The sequence below is a fragment of the Zosterops lateralis genome (assembly GCF_965231275.1).
Source record: "Zosterops lateralis genome assembly, chromosome: 5".
Lineage (NCBI taxonomy): Eukaryota > Metazoa > Chordata > Aves > Passeriformes > Zosteropidae > Zosterops > Zosterops lateralis.
Window position 1 is genome coordinate 61,702,328 of NC_139766.1, and position 20,255 is coordinate 61,722,582.

The window sequence follows — 20,255 nt, forward strand, 5'->3', positions numbered from 1 at the left end:
TCTATTTTCAATTGCAAGTTTTCTAGCTTTGTTGAAGATGCTGATGAATGTATTAAGTATTTTAGGTCATAAATAACAACATAAAACCATGTACATTTTCACTGAATTTTCACTTAGATTAAAACTATTTCACTAAGAAAAACAACCTTGAGAATATCTGAAATTCAAAGTGGCTCAAAGGGACAGCTAGCTAGTAACTTGGTCAGGCATATGCTTCATGCTCCATGGAAAAAAACAGCATCCCCCAGGCATCCAAAAGGGAGCTGATGGAGCAGAAGAACTCTACACTTGAGTTGCAGTGGTCTAAATCCAGAAGATGTAACACTAATGAAGCTTGTATAGCTTTGAACTGAAAATAGCATTGTTTGAATGTTTTCTTCACATCTAAATACCAAGGTGTTAGCACAATGCAAATTATGTTATTTGCAGACATCTGAACACAATCTAGAGTAGGGCATAGTAAATCACATAAAGCCAATTAGTATTCAGGCAAATTAGAACTTATTAAGTAAGGAATAGATCGAGAACAATTCAACAAGACATTGCACAGATATTTTGCTGGGTTTGGTTTGGGGATGGTTTCTTGGCTTTTTGTTGTTGTTATTCTCTCATTCCAACGCATTACACTTCAGACTTCCAGATTTCACAGTTTTGCTTTCAAGCAGTACTAGAAAAGAAATCTTACCTTTCTGGCACAGCTTTTACTTCACAATACTCTTCACAACCATTTACATGTGTTGGCTAGAAGAAGCAGTATTTCAAAACACATTAAAATACATAGTTGAAACATTCACATACTGCAAATTTTAAACAATTAACAATAACAGGGACTATTTCTGAAGGGTAGTAAGTTCAAAGCGGCACATAATGGAAGACTTTCCTCTTTTAGACATCTCATTAACCCAAAATAACAGAGGACAAGAACACTGAGCGCTTGGAAAGATACTCTACTGTAACAAGGCCAAAAAGCTATATTAAAATCATTCCTGACTCACAGCAGCAGTAGAGTCACCTAAGTTTTCCCCAGCTGGCTTTTTTTGTTTCTAATACTTAGAACCCTTTATGAGGTAAGCTTGATAGTGAAAAATTCTGCCTCAGAACTGCCAAGCCACAGTTCCTATACTGTGAATATGTAACATAACAGGGCACTACCTCTAAATGACACACACTCCTATTCACACCCTCCTCAGCAGACAATGAAGATTCAGCACAAAAGAAGGCATTTCCATCCTTCTTCTAAGAAAAACTCTACAAAATCATTAAACATTTTAGGCCTATTTGCTTTTCCACTGCCATACCGGGAGAATTTTACTTGTGGCTTTCCCTAGAGCAGATTGACAGAGAGCCAGGTTCCTGATTTGATTTTCAGCTCTACTAACTGGACAGAAAGCTGCAAGAGCCAGGATGCACTGGAGAGACAGAGTTCTGCTGATTTGAAACAAGAGACAAACCCCAGGCATCCAATGACTGATGTAAAACAGGACACACAATAACAGAGTAGAGTAGACCCACATAGAAGTTATTCAAGCTAATGAACTTATCCTAGGAAAAAAAAAGCAGAAGGAATTTCAAATCCACATTTTAGACAGTAAAGTCCATACAGCATTCATTTTCACTGTGACTGCTTCCCTTCTTTGAGTAGGAATTACTGAAATCTTTTAGATTAAAAAGGTGAAGCAGCATTAACAAGGTAGTTTATTACCACCCTTTTTGAAAAAAAAAAGCTGATGGACTTCATATGATAGTGTAAAATAATTATATGCTTTGTTCTCTTATATAGGTAACTTATGATAATTATATGCTATTTAAGAATGTTTATACATAATTTAAAGCTACTACCTACAGTGATGTTCTCATTTAAAGGACATGTAATGTTATTTTCTTCAGTTTTATGCCAATAAAGAAAAAAATTAAAAGATCATCTGCCAGCTTCTTGCCATCCTACCTCTGAAAAATCTTCAGGTAAAGATGACCCATCACAGTCTGTGTCCTCAGACTTATCTTCCATCACCCTTCCATTCATCTCTAGTGAACAAGAAAATCAGGGAATACAGCATAAACACACCAGAAAATGTCCAGGAGCCACCCTCGCACAGTCATGAATCCTGTTGCACATGTCTGGCAGTAGACAGGGAATACAGGTGCCAGAATAACCAAAAAACATTTTTTTAAGGCCCCCTGCTACCAGCATATTGGAAAAGAGCTCTTACTGTTTAGGATAATCAGACTTTAGGTTTCTTTATTTTATAACTGGAACAAATGCCATGGCATGTGAGGTTGTTTGCACAGAATATCTGTGTCACGGCATAACTGGTGGACAGACTGCAGCTACTAAGTTACCACATTCCCCAGTGGTTTCTCTACAATTCAGTTAGATTTAGACCAGCAGTAGGTCCAAACCAGGATTCTACTCACTCTTTGTATTAACAAAATGTAATTAGCATGTGTCAGATAAAATCTGGCTTGTTTCTGTCTGCTATGGAAGCACTCTGCTGCCATATCCTACGGATTCAATTAATCTTCAGTCACAAAGGATAGTCCACAGGAAACTGGAAGTACTGCAGCTCCAATGGTATTCCTCAGCTGAGATCCTGGCACAGCCAGAACCATAGTGATTCCGGACTTCTAATGCAATGACCAATTACAATAACCCAGTGACCTTGACATCATGACTTGAAATAACTACATTTTTTTGAAAGTTTTATCTTGGGTTTTAGAAGGAATCTCTACAGAAGTAGTAAGCATCTTGCTTGAATTTTTGGAGCATGCATACATAGTGTGACACCACAAAGGAACTACAAATCCTACTCCTCACTACATTTGAGTTAGTAACAAGTAAAACTGAGGAGATGGAATGAAGGAAAAGAAAGGTGCACAATCAGAAGGAGGTACTGGAAAAAAGCCAGTCTTTCTAAAAAAGACAAAGAAGGTTGGTAAATTAATTGGTTTTCAGCGATCTCAACACATTTCCAAGTTGTGCAATCTGAAATCAATGAAATGCTGAAATGCTTCAGCACACCAACATGACTGCAGCTGCAGGATCAGGTGCTTTAAGAATAGGAATTTCACTCAAGAGACAACTCTAGAATAGGAATAACTTTCCCAGATTACTTAAAGCAAAATCCAGATTTTTCAAACCAGAACCACACTTATTACATTGCATCTCAAGTTCAAGGTAATCAGCAACTATTTGTCTGTGTTCAAGTTGGGAAACCTCCAGTTCAGACATCAAATCAATGCCGATCAAATCTCCCTGTTGACAAATCAACTGCCAATTTGGCACCTTGTTTCAGAGTGTTTTGCTGTCAGTGATGTTCTTTTCTAATGGCTGGTGTTACCTGGCAGGTGGTTTTCTGATGCAGCCTTCTGGAGATGTAGAAGATTCTGAGCCTCTGAAGTTGCATTATTCTGATTTAAAAGGTTCTGGGCTTCTTCATCTACAACATCCAACAGATACTGGACAACTTCATTGTGGTCATCTTCATCATAATACTCATCATCTGGAACCTCTGTTCCTGAAGACAAATAGTGCAAAATTACAAGTTTTCCCAGTATAGAATGGTTTGGGAGAATTATTTAAAGGGGCAGACACGTGGCACTATTTCTAGCTGTTACCATGACCTTCCTTTATTTCTAACACAAAATCCAATTTCTACAGAACTACTTTCAACATCAACTAACTCCTATAAAGCAAAGCACAATACTTGGAAATGATCTTCTAAAAGTGACTGCCAGCCTAACATTGACTTATTTCAGCATATTCAACCATGCCACTCTCTTGCACTGGTACAATAAAGACAGAACGATGCAGTCCCCATCTCACCTCCTATTACCTGTTTTGTCAAGGTGTTTAGGAAAATCTGACATCTGATCGGTAAATCCAAGGGAAGGGGCATCTTCTGCTTCTGAGTGGTTCATTAGTGCTTTTGTGTGATGGATATTGTTTTCTGTATTTCCCTGAGAAGGTCCATTGCCATTGACCTGAGAAAGCCAAGAACAGTACAAATCTTAAAGAGCCTGGCAGTTTGTGGAAGCAACAAACAACCACTGAAAAGCTCTCATCTCTCCTCAGCAACATATAAAAACCTCTATTCATATCATCTGAGATACCTGGGTGATGGGTGGGAAGTTTCACATAACAAGAGCAAATAAAAAAAATTAAAGCAACTAAGAAAAGAACCCACACAGTGATGAAGCAGCAGCTTCTACAAGAGAACACACTGTAGTATTTAACATTATTATAACCCCTATAAAATGTATGCAAGCTTCAATACTTTTGGTCCCACAACACAGCATTTCTAAGGAAAAACTAAGGGGAAAAAATGAAAACCACCTAGAAAATATAATATGAAAGCATCTGCAGAAACTGCGGGTTGAATGGAGTATTCTGGATGATAGCTTTGGATCCTTCTTATAAGACAATTTGTCTTTCAACAAAGCAGTGCCAAAGACAGAGAAGATCAATTAAAAAAACTTGCACATTTATTATGATCATTGCTTATTCATGTCAGTTGATAATAGTGGGTTTGTATACTTTGATCAACAGATTGTTTCATTCCTTTATTTAGTTTTAAAAGTGTTTGAAGTAGATTCTTTTTTCTGGTTAATGGTAACAGGCACAAGAGAGGAGCATTTACCTTTGGCTCATGAGAATCAGTTGACTTTTCTGTTTTATCGCAGGCATCACCACAGGAACAACCTAAACAAAAATGGGGAAAAAACAACAACAACTTTTTATCTAAAATTAAATTAGCCCCCATCAATTATTTTCATAAAAAAGTAAGGTTTTTAATACTATCTTACAACATGAGTAGCATTTCTGCCTGGTTTCTATGCATTGCCAAACTTCTATCTGAATGACTACACTTCATGTAATGACTTTTTGAATGTTCTATTTAATGGGATCAGAAAGGATAAATGCTAATACAAGTAACCAACTCAAAGCAAAAAGAAATGTTGATAAATAGATTAACAACTTACAGTGGAAACATGCACCTTCAAGAACAGCGTTGATTCCCTTTTCCTCCAAATGTACAAGATACAACCCCACAAACACCTGTCATTGACTACTTTTTTTTAGAGTATTATCTGACATTTGGGTCCTTCTTCAAAGGAACCCTTCTGCTCTATATTAGAGAGAATTTCTAAAGTATACAAGAAATGACATCATAAAGACTATTGCTGAATCTCTTTTCATGGAGGTTTTAGAGGAAAGGTCAAGCAAATTCCTGTTGGAGCTTGTCAAAATAAGCCGGACTAGGATAAGTATCTTACAGCCCATATCTGTTCCTTTATTTTTATAAACAGGTGCATTTCATTTGCTATGAAATGCAAGCTTATGAAAGCTAATCTTACCATTAGCTTTCATCAGCCATGGACTTGAGTTCTCGGGGCTTCTGGATTTTGGGAACACTGCATGACCATCTCTGTGAAAATAAATATTTACAGGAATATTTATTTTAAAAAATAAGTAAATCACAGTAATCATCAGATATTGAGGTAAGCAGTACTACTGGTAAAACTGCTAATTATTCCCAATCAACTTGGTGCCATTTGCAAACTGAATGAGGACACGTCCAATCCCCTTTTCCGAATCATCAATGAAGGAATGAAACTGGACTGGCCCCAATACTGAGCCTTGGGGACACCCCACTAGCACCATTCACCACCACTATCTCAACTCCAGCCAGTTTTTAACCCAGCGAAGAGCATCTCTCCAAGCCGTGGGCTGCCATCTTCTTCAGGAGAATGTGGGAGACAGTATCAAAGACTTCACTAAATCCAGTAGACACATCCACAGCCTTTCCCTTATCCACCAGATGGGGAACTCAGTCAGGAAAGTAGATCAGGTGGGCCAGGCAGGACCTGCCTTTCCTGAACTCCTGCTGGCTGGGCCTGATCCCCTTGTCCTGTGCATGCTGTGTGGTCACACTTGAGGTGATGTGCTCCATAACCTTCCCTAGCACTGAGATCAGGCCAACAGGCCTGTAGCTCCCTGGATCCTCCTTCCAGCCCTTCTTGCAGATGAGTGTCACACTGCAGTCACCTGGGACCTCCCCAGCGAGCCAGGACTGATGACAAATGATGGAGAGTGGCTTGGTGAGCTCTCCTGCCAACTTCTTCCATTCATCCTTGGATGAATCCCATCCATCCTCACAGACCTGTGAGTGTCCAAGTGCCACAGCAGGTCTCTGACCAATTCCTCCTGGATTGCATGGGGTCTATTTGAACACTTGTAGCTCAGAGGTGGGCACAGCCTTGCGTTCCCAAGAAGCACAAAGCACAGCAAGTACCAGGTACCCTTATGCTGCACTGCAAAGCTGTGAATTTACAGACCCTTTCTGTGGAGTCAGTCCTCAGTAACATGGTGAATCTCCTGTCATACCAGGAACAGGTTTTACTCCTACACTCATATACATATACTCATACAATCATGCAAGAAAAATAAAAAGTACAGGGAAGTATTTGCTTCCAGAACACACCTGGTTACTTTGAGCACCACTGTTGGAAGGCATGTTTCCAGCATTCTTTTGGCTTCTTTCAGAGTCATTCCTTGTGTGCTTACTCCATTAATGTAATGGATAATATCTAGTATGTGGAGACTCTCCTCTCTGGCAGCAACCGATTTGGGGAGAATGTCACTAATATACACAACTTGATAAAGGCTGTCATGGCCTCCTGATAACGACAAACCTGCACAGGGGAAGAAGGGGAAAACAACAAAAATCAAGATTTCTTCGTAACAGAAGGAGATGATGTTTCTTTAGGTCAAGAAGCAGATTAATTCCATGTTACCTAGGTCCTCCTCATGGCACATTAGTGTAATGTCAGGCAGCAAATGAGGCAACACTGGCATCTTTGGTAACTCCAGAACACGCCCCAGCACTAATCTGACAGTCCTTGGGGCAGCTCGGAGAAAGTTGACTGCATCAGTATGGCTCATGTTAGTGACATCAATGTCATTAACCTGCAACAACAAAAACAACACAGGTGTCCTGGTTAGGTCCCAAGCAAGACAAAATTACTGAGGAAGCATTTATTGCTGCTCTCAAGTGCTATTGAAGGCCCTCTCAGAAGGCCCGTGCCTTTGTCCTTTAACCACATTTGACTTGGCCTATGATACAGTTCACCTTTTTTTTTTGTTTTTACTCAAAGTTGTCCCTTTCATGCAATCCCTGCATATGACAACATTAATTCTCTCACTTTTATGAGTCTGTCTCCAGGCCGGAGTCTCCCATCACTTTTGGCAGGATCCTGAACGATGTCATGAATGTAGCAGCCAACACTGTCGTTACCTTTGGTCACTGTAAAACCCAGACTGCCCTTTTCTGACTTTGTCAGAGTCACTCGGAGCTCCACTTCCTAGGGGGACAAGACAGCACTTTACAAAGAGGTAATAAGAAGAAAGACAAACATTTTACTGAATTTCAAACAGCTGGAAGCAGACAACTGATTTACCTACTGATTTAACTGGTAAACCAACCTGGAACAAGACATATTTCTTATCAGGCTCAGCTTAGCTGCTTCAAATAAGCAGTTCTAATGAGCTCAGACAGAACCAAATAATTTTTTATATGGAAATAACATGGGGCTGAAGGTCTATGAGTTAAACAAAATTCTGAAGGCACACATCAAAACTCACACCTTATTTTACCCTTATATAGCTGCCATCTATAAGAAAAGCTCTGCATTTTTAAATATCTTAATATCCATGATTATTCAGAACAAAATAAGTGAATATATTTTCCTACTGTGAGATACAATACCATAGAGCTTATCTTGAAACTGAACACATGCACATGTTTTTCCCATTTTAATTTGCATTAATTTTGATTTGAAAGATATGTATCTGCCTCATTTGCATTAAAAAGAAAATCACAGAGCATCAAGGATGGAGAAAAACTTCTGAAGAAGGGATAAGGAAAGTAGTTTCTTGTCAAAATGGAGTATTGGCTAGAACAGCTTTATAACCTGGAAGACCCTCATCACAACTGGGATGTATCAAGGTTCAATTTCAATTTTTTTTTCAATCTTTGAACAGATTATGTGAGGATATAGAAGTCAAGTCCCTTCTGATACACAAGACATTTCTGTGGTGACAAGAAACTTTCTCAGAAGAGCCTCGAAAATAGGCTCCACCTTGCAGCAGAGCAGGAAATCTTTGGGATTCATAGTTAAAAATGCAGTAAAGAACAGGGTCTCCTGACACCCTTGATGCCTCAATTTATTCTCTGACCTCTGAACAACCACCTGAAACTAAAAGAGCAGAAGCAAGATATTTGCCATTTAAACTTCCTCTGAGTACATGGTTGAGAGGTAGGTAAATATTTAATGCCAAGGTTTCCAGGATGAAATGACCCATGAAATGGACATATATGCATCCACAAATGTACACGTGGATGCCTCCACATACACAGAGGGAAATGCATCAGCTCAAGGGCCCACACAGAAAATGCCTGCAGACATTGGTATGAGCAGCTGCCATTAATTGATTACAAATGGCAATGTAAGTGCCATTTACAAGGCACACACCCAGATTAGTGCAAGTAAAACCTATAACTATCCCACTTGTAAACTAATGTGCCTAATTTCTATCCACTCTCAAAACCATGGCTAAAACAACCCCAGTGGGACATTTATGCTCCTTAAAGACAGAAATAGTGTATTACTGGCTCATATTCTTCGGCATTTTTTTCCAGTTGGGTGAGTAATGAATCTATTTCTCCCAGGTGTGAAGTCAGCTCAGAGACAGGAGTAGCATAGCAGTCATTTATAAACATGGACGTGGTAACATCAGGTACAGTTCTACAGGTTGGGATCACTGGCAAATCCAAAGGCACATCACTACAGATAAACCAGAAAAAAGAGAAAAGCAGGAATAAGTACAATATGGCTGTCACTCATAAATTAATATATGAGCCAAGATTGACTTTAAGCAGATCTAAAAAACAAACCAAAAGAAGTATTTTTATGAATAGGTCCAACAGACTACTCTTATAAACACATCTGCAGGATGATGAGGATCATTATCAGCAGCATACCTGTCCTCAAGCTCTGTCTTGCCGAGAGCCTCTTGGTCAGGATACAGGATGGTGCGAACAGCATCCTTCTGAGCAGGGTGTGTCTCATAGCGGCTCTGTGCCCGTGCCTCAGCTTCCCCTGAGCTGTGGTACAGCGCAGAACTCCAGCCAAGGCCCCTCTGTGCTGCTGACTCCATCCCCTCCTCATCACCACTTCTGCTGCTGTCACTGTAGCTGTCTCTTCTGGAGGGAGATTTTAGCCTTTTCTTGCTCAGATCAGTAGTTTCATTTTCATCTGAGCTGTCACCTTGTTCTCCATTTGATGGACCAGAAACTTCTCTGCTGACCTCTGGAAAAACTTGTTGGGGCGAATGGATGGGGGTCTACAAGAGCAAAAGCATTTAATGCATCATAATCCCGTTCTGATGACAAAAGAAAGTTTCAAAGACCATACAAAATTACTAAAAACAAGGAGTCAGTGACTACTGACTGAACTATGGAAACATATCATAGCACTGTTTCAAAAAGTTCAATGGAACTTGGCCAAGATAAAGTGCACAAAACTTTGAAACTTATGCTGCTAGAAACCTTTAAATTCATCTAAGGAAAACAAAAATACTTTAGCTTCAGAAAGCCTACTGACAGATGCTTTCAAACTATGTCCAGCAGTCATCTATGCAACTACCATGAAATCCCTTCCAACCAGAAGCTGAGGCTCACAGAGCTACTGAAGTCAAACCAATCTCACAGAGGAGGGAAACAGAAGCTGCCAACCAAAAAGCAACAATAACAGACAACAAAAATTAAGATAATTTATTCCAAATTATCTTAACTGTTAACCAAGTTATTAACTCCCACGAGAATTAATAACAATTTTGCCAATTGTCACATATTCATTCCCAAGAATTTTGTCAGCCAGCAGACAGAAAAAGTTTAAAAGCTTCATTTATGCTTTTATGGCCAGATTCTTGTGTACATGAACATATCAACCTATGATAATGTAAAGAAAAATTCTGATTTTCCTTGTCTTTTAATATATGCACTGTTTTATTAAAGTCCTTCTTGAAGTTCTATTAAAGTTTCTGTTATTCCACATTACAAACAGGTCTGTTACAGTAGTCATTTGTATTATTAGTTTGCTCAGTTGCTCATCTCTCACTACAATCCTAATTTCACTTAAATTTGTATTTGTACATTTAAACTTCTCCCATCAGACTTCAATGATTTTATTATTTGAAAATAATGTTAAAGTAACTCAGAATCACAGAATCAGAGTATCCTGGGATGGAAGAGAACCACAAGGATCATCCAAGTCCACTTCCTGGCCCTGCACAGGACAGCCTCAGAAATCACACCTTGTGCCTGAGAACCTTGTCCAAATGCTTCTTGAACTCTGGCAGGCCTAGAGCTGTGATGAATTCCCTGGGGAACTTAAATTGAAGACCTGTCTCCATTAGTTTTACACTTTCCTGTATTATGAAAAGCTTAATTTTCAGGCAATTTGTCCTCTACACTCTCTTTTGCTGAAACACATTTAATTTCCATTTCTTCAAGTATCCTAAAATGGCCTTCTGTTCTTTCAATTTATTTAGTGCAACATTCTGAAAATATTCTTTGCGATACCTCTAATTTCCAGGAGGTGAATACAACAATCTTTTCCCTGTTTTTACATACATCAACACCATATTGGCGTTTTGCAGAATATCCTTCACAGAAATATGCAATTTCTGTCTGATATCAATTTCAAAACATTGGGCTGTAAAGAAATCTCTGCCCCAGAAATACAGTATTAAATCTATTCCTCATGTCTTAGGCTACAAAATGGAGGAAAAATGCTTTTGAAGCCATATATTCCTTGAACATTCACACAAAACAGTGCACTCCTAAGGGATTCATTCCAAGAACCACATCTCTGTGAGCACTCTCCCCATTATTCCACCTGCATCTTGCATTTAACTAACCCAGCCACCCACCAGATTGAATAAATGAACCTTAATGTTAAAATGTGAACAATGTATGTTAACATTGTTAACAGTTTGTTGTGTTAGCAAATAATGTTAAAAAAGAAATCACATGCCAGACACCTTACCAGCAGTGAAGGATCGATGTCTGGTAGTATTCCAGAGGGCGGCCGGCAAAGGAGAAGAGAGACTTCTGGAGATGTTCCCCTCAGAGCAGAGATTACTTCCTATGGCCACAGAGGGAGTCACTGTCAGATGCAGCCTTGCAGGGCTACCACAGTGTGAGTTTCACTACTAAAGGTACCAACCTGCTGGGACAAACCCTTCAGCGATGCCCCGTTCACTTTGAGGATGACGTCCCCGATCTCGATTTGCCCGCTCTCTGCAGCTGGCTGCCCAGGGAAGAGCTTCTTCACCCTCACAATAGTTGAGCCCAGCTGCTCTGGGGTCAGGTTATCTTCACGGCAGAAACTGAACCCAAGGCCTGAGCTGTTCTTCAAGAGTTTTACTTCAAATGTGTTCTCTGTAAAAGAAACATTAGCTTATTATTTCCTATAGCACATGGCCATGGGAATGAGTGTCTGGGGCTCTTATTCCAGACAGGACAACGTGCAATCTCCCCCTCACATGGTTCTTTCTCTGAGTTGAACAGAAGTTTTACCCAAAAGATCCCTCCAGGTTAAAGACAACAAAAAGCTGATTATGACTTCTCAGTCTGATTGCTTGGCCTGACAGCATCAATATGCAGAAAGGCAGAGTGTCTCCAAAGGACTATTCCCCAGGAATTCTATTAAGGAACCTTTTAAAGTACAGAGTGGCACACCCTTTCCAGCCACTGATCAGGCCATTAGTGAGAGCAGCAACTGGAGTTCCTGGCTGACAGGATAGATCCCATGCAAGAAGACCCAAAGGTATCTGCAAGGGTTTTGCCATCTGGGTAGGCTTCCCTTCACTTGCACAAGTCACCAACAAGAGAGGCTGAATTATGTCACCCTCTAGTAAGGGGCACAAATCTTTCTCTCTTCATCTAGCTCTTCATGTGTCTTCCCTCTTCTAAGACAGGAACTTCAGGACCCACAGAAGTACTCATTTATATATACATATCTAAATTCCTCTTGGAACCCCTTAGCAGCACCAGATAGAGCAGTGCCTCCTTTACTCCAACCTTGCTACAGCCTTGGCATCTAAGGCTGATGAAAACTAGGAAACAACATGAAACAGTGAGAGAGCAAACAGTTAATAGTAATTAAATCAAAGTAACCAAGATGTGAAAGCAAGTCTTAAAAAGAAACAAAATAGCACAAAAAGAAGGAGACTGCATTATGTGAAAGGGCTTGGTATAGATTCTTATCCACTTCATTCTCATCCTAAGAAGTGAAGAAAATATTATGAAACTACAGGATGCTTTGACAGTTAAGACAATTGCTCTGTGTTACCTCACCTGCAGTGACAAAGCTGTAATCTTTGGCATTTGAAGATTCTGTTGGTGGCTTCTCCTGTGGCTCACACTGCCCCGCCTGATTTGGGAGTGTGCACTGTGGTGTCACTGGAGCATGAGCCTTGGCCCCTGAAAGCTGACCTTTTTCCAACAACAGGTGCACCACCTAAAGAGATGGAACATTCTCCAGTTAACCAGCAACAGTCACAGAGATAGCACAGTCTAGAGTATGTGTTTCCTTCTAATTTTCAGGGCCCAGACTTTTACAGCAGCAAGTGTTATGGACACTTCTCTCCCCATACACATCCTCCAATTTTTCTTTATTTTTAAGGGCTGGGAAATGACAACCTCCAAAATACACTAATGGACTTGCAAGACCCTTGTCAATAATAGAGCAAGAAAGGGTTTCCTTCCTATAAAGTTGTGAGGGTGTTAAGAGGTGTCAAAGACAGTGTCACTTGCACATTTGTAGAGGGAATTTAGTTAAAAACATTTCATATAGTGAACACAAATAGCAGTCCTCAGCAGCTCTGAATGTGTACAATCACTGGCTATTTTTGAGTGTGCCAGGAAGCCAAGGAGTCTAAGAAAGCAAACCTAAAGTAACCACGACAAGACTGGGGACAATTCCAGTCTTGAGGTTCCTTTACCTCTTTTCACTTGTAGAGACCTGGGTTACCACACACAGGAGCAGAACCAGCAGCCACTCACCTGGCCTGTGTTTCTCAGTGTTTCCACAGCTTGCTTGTGGGTAGCTCCTTCCAAACTAATCCCATTGACAGAGAGTACACGGTCACCTACATTAATAATTTAAGAAAAAGTAAGCAGAGCATCACCTATAAAACATCTATGATGCACAGAAAGCTTCAAGTCTGAGTTAACAAGGACAGTTATTTAAGGAAATTCTCCCTCCCCTCCATGTTCTGAGTCAAGAAGAGAACTTTGCAAATAAATTATATGGTTCAAATCAAAGGTCCTTTCCAATCTAATGATTCTGTGGGATAATCCCATGTCAAACCTAGTGTTAACCATCAGAGTGACAGTCTGCCAGAAAGTTCAGACTCTTTATTCAAAACAAATCTCAGTCCACAGTGGGACTGCTCACTTTAGTGAAGAATGTGGCCTGGCTTACTAACAAGAAGAGCCATAACAATTACAGCATTTTCTGTACTGAGTTGCCAGGCGTGCCAAGCAAGAAGGCCACAAATAACACAAAGCCCTCTCTCTCTGTGCTTGGAACAGAGAAGCATTCTCCATTAACATAGGCTGCTTTAGAGAACAAAAATCCCACAGCCTATCTCCTGTTTTTCCCCTCCACAACCTCAGCATTGCTGGTTCTGCAGTTGTTGTACGTTAGTTTTTTAATCTCCACCTGCAGAATTAGCTATCAAGGCAATACTTAAAATGACAACTGCAATAGCTTGGAAAAACAGCTCTTCTTCCCAATGAAAAAGGTACAAGGAGAGGAGGCAAACTGAGTGCTAGTTTACAGGTCACAGGATATTTTTAAGTCCCCCACAGACAGTCCTCTGCCCTTTTTTCACATAAAGGGTCCCCACTTAAAGAATGGAAATCCTACCTTTTTCTATTCTGCCATCTGCTTCAGCTGCTCCCTTGGGAATAATTGCTTTCACATAAATACCACCATGCCTTATGCTAGTATTTACACCACCCTAAACAGAAAACAAAAATAGGATTATTAATTTTCTTGCAGTTAGAATACTTAGTAATTAAACACAGTGTCACACAAGGAAAACTGTTCTTAGGAAGCATTTGGGCTACTGGAATGTAGAAAAACCAGAGAAACTATCAAAACCAAAATGTTACATCAAGCATGTTCTGTGCAGTCATGCAATTTGCTATGAATTAAGTTGGGGTGGGAAGATTGTAAAAACACAATGCATCACAATGCAAACGCACAAAACAAATTAAATGTCTTTCAGCAGAAACATGTCTGCATTTTGGTGGACTTCACATGCTTGCATGCACACCAAAGCTCAGAGATGTGCAAGAGCACAGCATGCCAAAGCAGGAGATGCACAACCATGCAGTGTCCTACTCCAACACAACTTCTCTGATGTAACAGGAAATTAAGGAGTGCTGCTTTCTCTCAGCTCAGACAAGTTTGAAGGTCTAAGCTGCTCAAGCTGAACTGACATTGTTTTTGGAGGGCCTTGTCTTTTCTGCTGATTGCAGTGGGGGTAGGCCTAGATGATCTTTAATTGTCCCTTCTATCCTAAACCATTGTGTAATTCTGGCTCACTGTGCTCCACAGACTTAGAGGGAAGAGGGAGACCAACAGTCTGTTAATGTTCCCTCCCAAAGCACTCAGTATCACAAGGAAAAACTGAACTCACAGGTTACTGTACACCTCTCCTCATCACCACAGTACAGCAAAACAATGCAGGGACAGAATGGAGGCTGGAAAAGCAAAGGGCAGTGAAGACACCACCTGGTCACCCCTTAAGGGAAATCTCTGCATTGGCTGGCATTTTCTAACATCTCTACAAAGCCAGTGCAGGCATACAGCAGGTCTGGTGCTACTCAGTAACCAACCAACTCCTGCTCAACTTCGTTCCTCCAACTGTCTAAAGTAATAGAACGTGACTTTGAATAGACTGGGATGCCAAAATAACAGAATTGCATTCTGCTCCTCTTACAATCCTAGCCACATATATGCTAACAGTGCTAGGCTTGCAAATTGTTCCTCCACTGAAAATAGCTGAATATTAAAATACATTAAAATGTATTTTTTAATACAAAAACAAATGCAGTGGAAAACGCGTGCATCTCAGTTGTAAATTACTCTCTTCTTCCCTGAAGTGCCACTCTGCAGTATGACAGGTCCTAAACATAAAACTACCGACAAAATCTTATAGCCTGAAGAGAAATCGGTCTTAAAAAATATATTTTTGCCTCAAATTTCAAGAAAGCAGTGTCAGCTAGGTCTCATTTGGGTTTAAGTAGTTTTTTGCTTTCTGCCTTTTTTCCAGCAGAGGGAGAACACTGAACATGGTGAATGTGATTGAGCGTGCACAGATACTCTTAAATAACACTACCGCTTCCACTGCCTGCCGTGCCAGTCTGGGAGGGTCTCACTGCCTTCCTTGAAAATTTGCCACAAGATTAGGTAGCAAGGGACAAAGACCATCTTGCCTTTTGTACTCACAAAGCAGCATCTGTGATAAGAGTCTATTAGGACTTTTGGGCTCCACCATAAAACAAAAAACAAGAATTACTTAAAGGGCAGATGACAAGAAAATTAATATAAATTAATAGTATTTTTTTTTCATCTTTGGTAAGATTAATCACACATCAATAAATACATATAATTAATGTGATCCCATAAAATATTTTGCTTCCTTGTAATTTAGCAATTTAATGGGTTGCTGGGAGTAGAGAAAAAGAGAAAACATCTAAAAACCTTGTCAAACAGTACCGTGACACTTATTCCCAAGCCGTTATCTTTTTTTGCTAGTTCAACCTCAAAGATATCTCCAGGTTTAAGAAGCGTTGAAGAAATCTTTTTAGAATTCACTTTGTTTGCTGTATTCGATGAGGAAGAATCCTTTATTTACAAGAAAAAAACAAAAGAGACAGAGAGAAAGAAAAAGAAACAAACAAAACAAAAAGAGACAATGATTTGCTTTTAGAACAGATGTTTCCAGCTAAGACCCTAAAGGGTGGGGGTTTGAGTCAGACACAGCCAGAAGGAGTCCACCTGGCAAAGTATCAATTAGTAAGACTCAAGGCTCACTGCTTCAACTCTTCCATTCCTGCCATTGAACAGGTTTAGCACAGAAATGTGCTTGGCCTTTAGTAGCCAAGTCTTTACTGTCCAAGTGAGCTGGGTACAGAACTGCAGTACTTCAGCATCACAGCAGCCTAGAGTCTCTGTTGGATAAATTAGCAGGAGCTGCCACAATTTAATTGAATAACCTCCACCAGCTGAACAGAGGAATCACTGCAAGTTGGAAATGAATTTGTAGTACTCGTGATTGTGTCTTTTTGGAAAGGTGAAGCAGCAAGCTGTGTCTGGTCAAGAGCATGACTCACTGCTGAATTTTAATGCACAAGAGCAGTTTTTCAAGGATTAGATCAATCCCAGAAGACAATGAGTTCTGCTGCTATCCACTCCAGATGCATCACTCCTACTTCCTTTAGGAAAAGCTTCATTTATCTGCCAAGTGAATAAACTTACCTCTAGGAGTGGTCACTAGATTATGAACATATTGGACAAAGACACAAAATTGAAAGGAGGTTTCCTATGGCCTCAGCAAGTGCACAGCAAGTTCATTCCAAAGCACAATCTGCCTCTAGTAAGACACATCTTGTGACATTGGAAAGCTGGAAAGTTGTTTCAAGTTACAGAAGTGATTTTCTCCATTTATTTTGAATAAAATCACTACGCTATTAGAAATCAGCTGCCAGCATTAGCTGCAGGCTAGGCCAGGCTGCTCTTCCCTCACATCCTGACACCCAGAGACCGCTATTTCAATACTGATATACTATTTCACACTGATGGGAAATATTCATATGAAATCCACTGTGCCTTTTTAGCTGGCTGCTGCTCCTGGCTGCCGGAGTAAGTTGCTTCATCCATGTCAGAATCCCCTCGGTCAGAATAATCCACAGGCTCCACTACCCCAGGCCTTTTATTTTTTGCTCGAGTGCTGTCCGATGAGGATCTTCTCTTCTCAATCGCCCTGGAGCCCCCAGGCTGGGACTCGGTGTGATGCTGAGCATCCTGCTGGGCTCTCCCACTTGTACGTTTGCCAAAGAAGGCGGCTGGCTGGCTCTGGGACAGGCTGGCGCTCTCGGTCCTGGAGTCCTGGGAGCTCATGCTTCCATCCCGCCTGCCTCCTGACAATCCTGAGAGGCTCCCCGAGACAGGCCTCTGGTGACCACGGCACCGGCTGTGCTCTTCCGAGGAGGACTCTGCCTCGTGGTCCTGCACTGAAGAGGGCCTCCTCAAGTAACCCCTGGCTCCATTACTGATATGAGCAGTGTTAGACGATGCTGCAAACCAGGAGACAAGACAGCCATCAGCAGCTGGCAGCACCTTATCTGCAGCATGACACCCTTTTCTCAGCTTACAGCCCAGGAAGGTTTTACCCGCTGGGTATTTGGCAGAAACCTCTCTGTTCACACCGTGCCCGGTGTGCTTTCACCAAAGGTTACCCTAATACACCCCTTCACTCTGCCTCTGAGCATAATTCCAATCCCAATCTAGCTGGGGCTGCCTACAGGAGAGACTGCAGATCCCTACCTTTGGACAGCTTGTCCTTGGGCTGGGAGATGACAAGGGTCACATCCTCAGGAGCATTCTCCAGGATTTCCAAGGCTGCGTGGTGGCTGACGCCTTCCAAACTCGTGCTGTTTATGGATATGAGGCGGTGCCCTGCACAAAAGGGGTGGTTCAGATACAGTCTAACACCTACATTTTTACCCATCAGTGACAATGTGGAGTACAGGTCTGACAATGCATGGATTAAAAATTACTAAACTTCAAGTGATGCTGGAATAGGGAGTTCTAATCATTAAAAAAAAAAAAAAAAAAGCACCAAACTCCAAACCAGACCACAAAAACTGGTTGTATTTCCTCTTTTTAAACCTGCCAAATCTTTACATATTATGATTTCTACCTTCTCTTTTGCTTAAAAAAGAAAAAAAGGAAAAAGCAGAAATCAGAAGTTAAATGAGCAATATGCAGTTCAGTCCAAGATATGGACTAAAATGAGAAGGAAAAAAACCCCCATTTTTCTCCTCCTCCCCCACCACAGTTATCATTATAGTATATGCCATACTATACTAGATATATGCTATATATATACTATACATATAGTTATATGATTTTTTATATATATATATATATATGGCTATAGTATATATCATACTCCATTTCACTTTTTTGAAAAAATCAAAGTAAGAATATTGAGTTTTAAAAACTTTAAATTACAATGCATCTGCAAGACAGACAATGGAAAACAAAGCCCTTATCTTTATATGTAACTTCAATTTTCTGCTACTTCAAGCTTTATCATTTTTACATTGATTTGCATGATTGTTGTTTTTATGTAATTTAACAAAGAAATATCACTAGTTTTCAGAAATTATCTGGAAGGTAACTGAAGGTCACCATTGTAAGGAACTGTGATACCCAGAGCCACAGATGGAATTTTATACTATTCACCTGGTTTTAGAGTTCCTTCCAAATCAGCTGGCCCTCCAGGAATAACTGAATGAATAAAAATTCCCAGATCAAGTTTCCCTGTCTTCTCTCCACCGACTATTTGAAAGCCTACGAAAGAAAGGCCCAAAGCAGGCAAAAACGTCAGTGATCACCATGTAACTTAACACAAGTCCACATTTTAGAAGAAACAAAAATTTAGTCATTCTAATACATGTAAAACACCCCAGACACCTCAAATTTAAATCTATGTGGAATCAAACAGCAAAGCTTTTTGATTAAGCTTTATTGTATATTCTTGTTTTAAGCAATTAATTTAGACTTTGTCTGTGTGTTCAGGACACTCCAGCAAAGGCTACAGAAGACAACTCTGGCAAGAGAAACACACAAACAGGTGAACTGAAATGTACATTTGCTGAGCAGATAAAATTTCTGGTTTTCTCCATTGTTTGATGTTTCACATAGAAGTTGGACTCTTGGAGAACTGAGTTTTCAATCTCCCTGTTTTACTTTGAGGCTTCTAATCTGTTTCTGTTCATTCTACCACGTAAACCTGGGATGAATGTTCCAGAGGGCAAAAAGAAAAAGTAGAAAATATCAGGTCTTCTCTATTCTAGCTAAAACAGCAAAGTACCATAAATTGCTCGGGGAAGAAAGAGGAGAAATAGCACATTTCTTTGATTTTTTTCCCCCCTTTTTCCTTAACTTGTACATTACTGTGCAGTGTAAACACTAAGTATTATTGTCTTGTAGGCCTTTCTCCCTCTCAAATTTACACTACAGTCTGATTTTGAATGACAGAACAATGTCCTTTAGAGAGTCGTCCTAAAGCACAACACTGACACCAAATTTTTCATTACTCATATAGGGAAAAATCATGCATGTATATGAAAAAAAATCCAGTGGTAGAGGAAGGAATGGAATGCAAATATCTCATCTCCCAGCCTCCTTAAACATCAAATCATTGTTCCATCTGATATTACAGGAGGAGGGAAAACACCACAATTAGCACATAATGGTTTCTTTTTTTTTTTTTTTTTTTAAAGTATTCATTTAAAGCATTTGTCACAACTCAAAGCTGTGAGGTTTCATAGAGACAAAATTCTACACTGAGCACAGAGATAAACTTCAAAGGCCAACTTCTAGGATGACTAGTTCATGATATAAATATTATCCTACATTTATGACATGGAAAAACTGAAAACCAGACTTGCTTAACAACACAGAAAGTGCATTTTAAATGCCTTCAAAATCCAGCTACTGCCTGCACTGCTTTACTCAGTTCTACAGTAAATGCTTAAATACAAACCAGAAAACTTTATTTTGTTTTTGGCTTCTAGAAATACATGTCAACAGCCATTTTAAAAAGCCACTTACCTAAGCCAAGCTTTTCATCCTTTTTCAAGTTCACCAAAGTGATCTCTCTCTCTGGTGTGGCAACTCTGTTCTGTGTTGTTTGAAGAGAGTCAACTGTAAAGCCAACACTTCATGATCAGGCACTACCTCAACACTTCCCTTCAGGTTTACTTTAAACTTCTTCTCCATTAAAAAATATTACTTCTTTGATAACTTGAAAAGCTGTTTAGATCTAGTGAGTTCAACTTTCATCTTTTAAGCCGTGGCCAAAGACAGAAAAAAGCCTCCAC

General features: G+C 40.0%; 1 protein-coding gene across 6 annotated transcripts in view; it reads right to left on the bottom strand.

Annotated features, from left to right (window-relative positions):
• The window catches only part of PTPN13 (protein tyrosine phosphatase non-receptor type 13), a 111,632-nt gene that overhangs the window by 7,153 nt on the left and 84,224 nt on the right, over window positions 1-20,255 (bottom strand). For 5 of the 6 annotated variants that reach the window (XM_083861274.1, XM_083861276.1, XM_083861275.1 and 2 more), the window contains 21 exons: window positions 19,987-20,079; window positions 18,613-18,720; window positions 17,689-17,820; window positions 16,972-17,438; window positions 15,844-15,987; window positions 13,999-14,092; window positions 13,131-13,216; window positions 12,423-12,585; window positions 11,290-11,504; window positions 11,110-11,208; window positions 9,042-9,403; window positions 8,670-8,844; window positions 7,204-7,362; window positions 6,796-6,967; window positions 6,483-6,693; window positions 5,356-5,426; window positions 4,638-4,699; window positions 3,834-3,981; window positions 3,339-3,515; window positions 1,946-2,025; window positions 686-741 (listed from right to left, as the gene is read on the bottom strand). In XM_083861274.1, the coding sequence (XP_083717400.1) occupies window positions 686-741; window positions 1,946-2,025; window positions 3,339-3,515; window positions 3,834-3,981; window positions 4,638-4,699; window positions 5,356-5,426; window positions 6,483-6,693; window positions 6,796-6,967; window positions 7,204-7,362; window positions 8,670-8,844; window positions 9,042-9,403; window positions 11,110-11,208; window positions 11,290-11,504; window positions 12,423-12,585; window positions 13,131-13,216; window positions 13,999-14,092; window positions 15,844-15,987; window positions 16,972-17,438; window positions 17,689-17,820; window positions 18,613-18,720; window positions 19,987-20,079 (3,274 nt within the window). The remainder of the gene's footprint in view (window positions 1-685; window positions 742-1,945; window positions 2,026-3,338; window positions 3,516-3,833; window positions 3,982-4,637; window positions 4,700-5,355; window positions 5,427-6,482; window positions 6,694-6,795; window positions 6,968-7,203; window positions 7,363-8,669; window positions 8,845-9,041; window positions 9,404-11,109; window positions 11,209-11,289; window positions 11,505-12,422; window positions 12,586-13,130; window positions 13,217-13,998; window positions 14,093-15,843; window positions 15,988-16,971; window positions 17,439-17,688; window positions 17,821-18,612; window positions 18,721-19,986; window positions 20,080-20,255) is intronic. The other variant, XM_083861277.1, reaches the window with a different exon arrangement.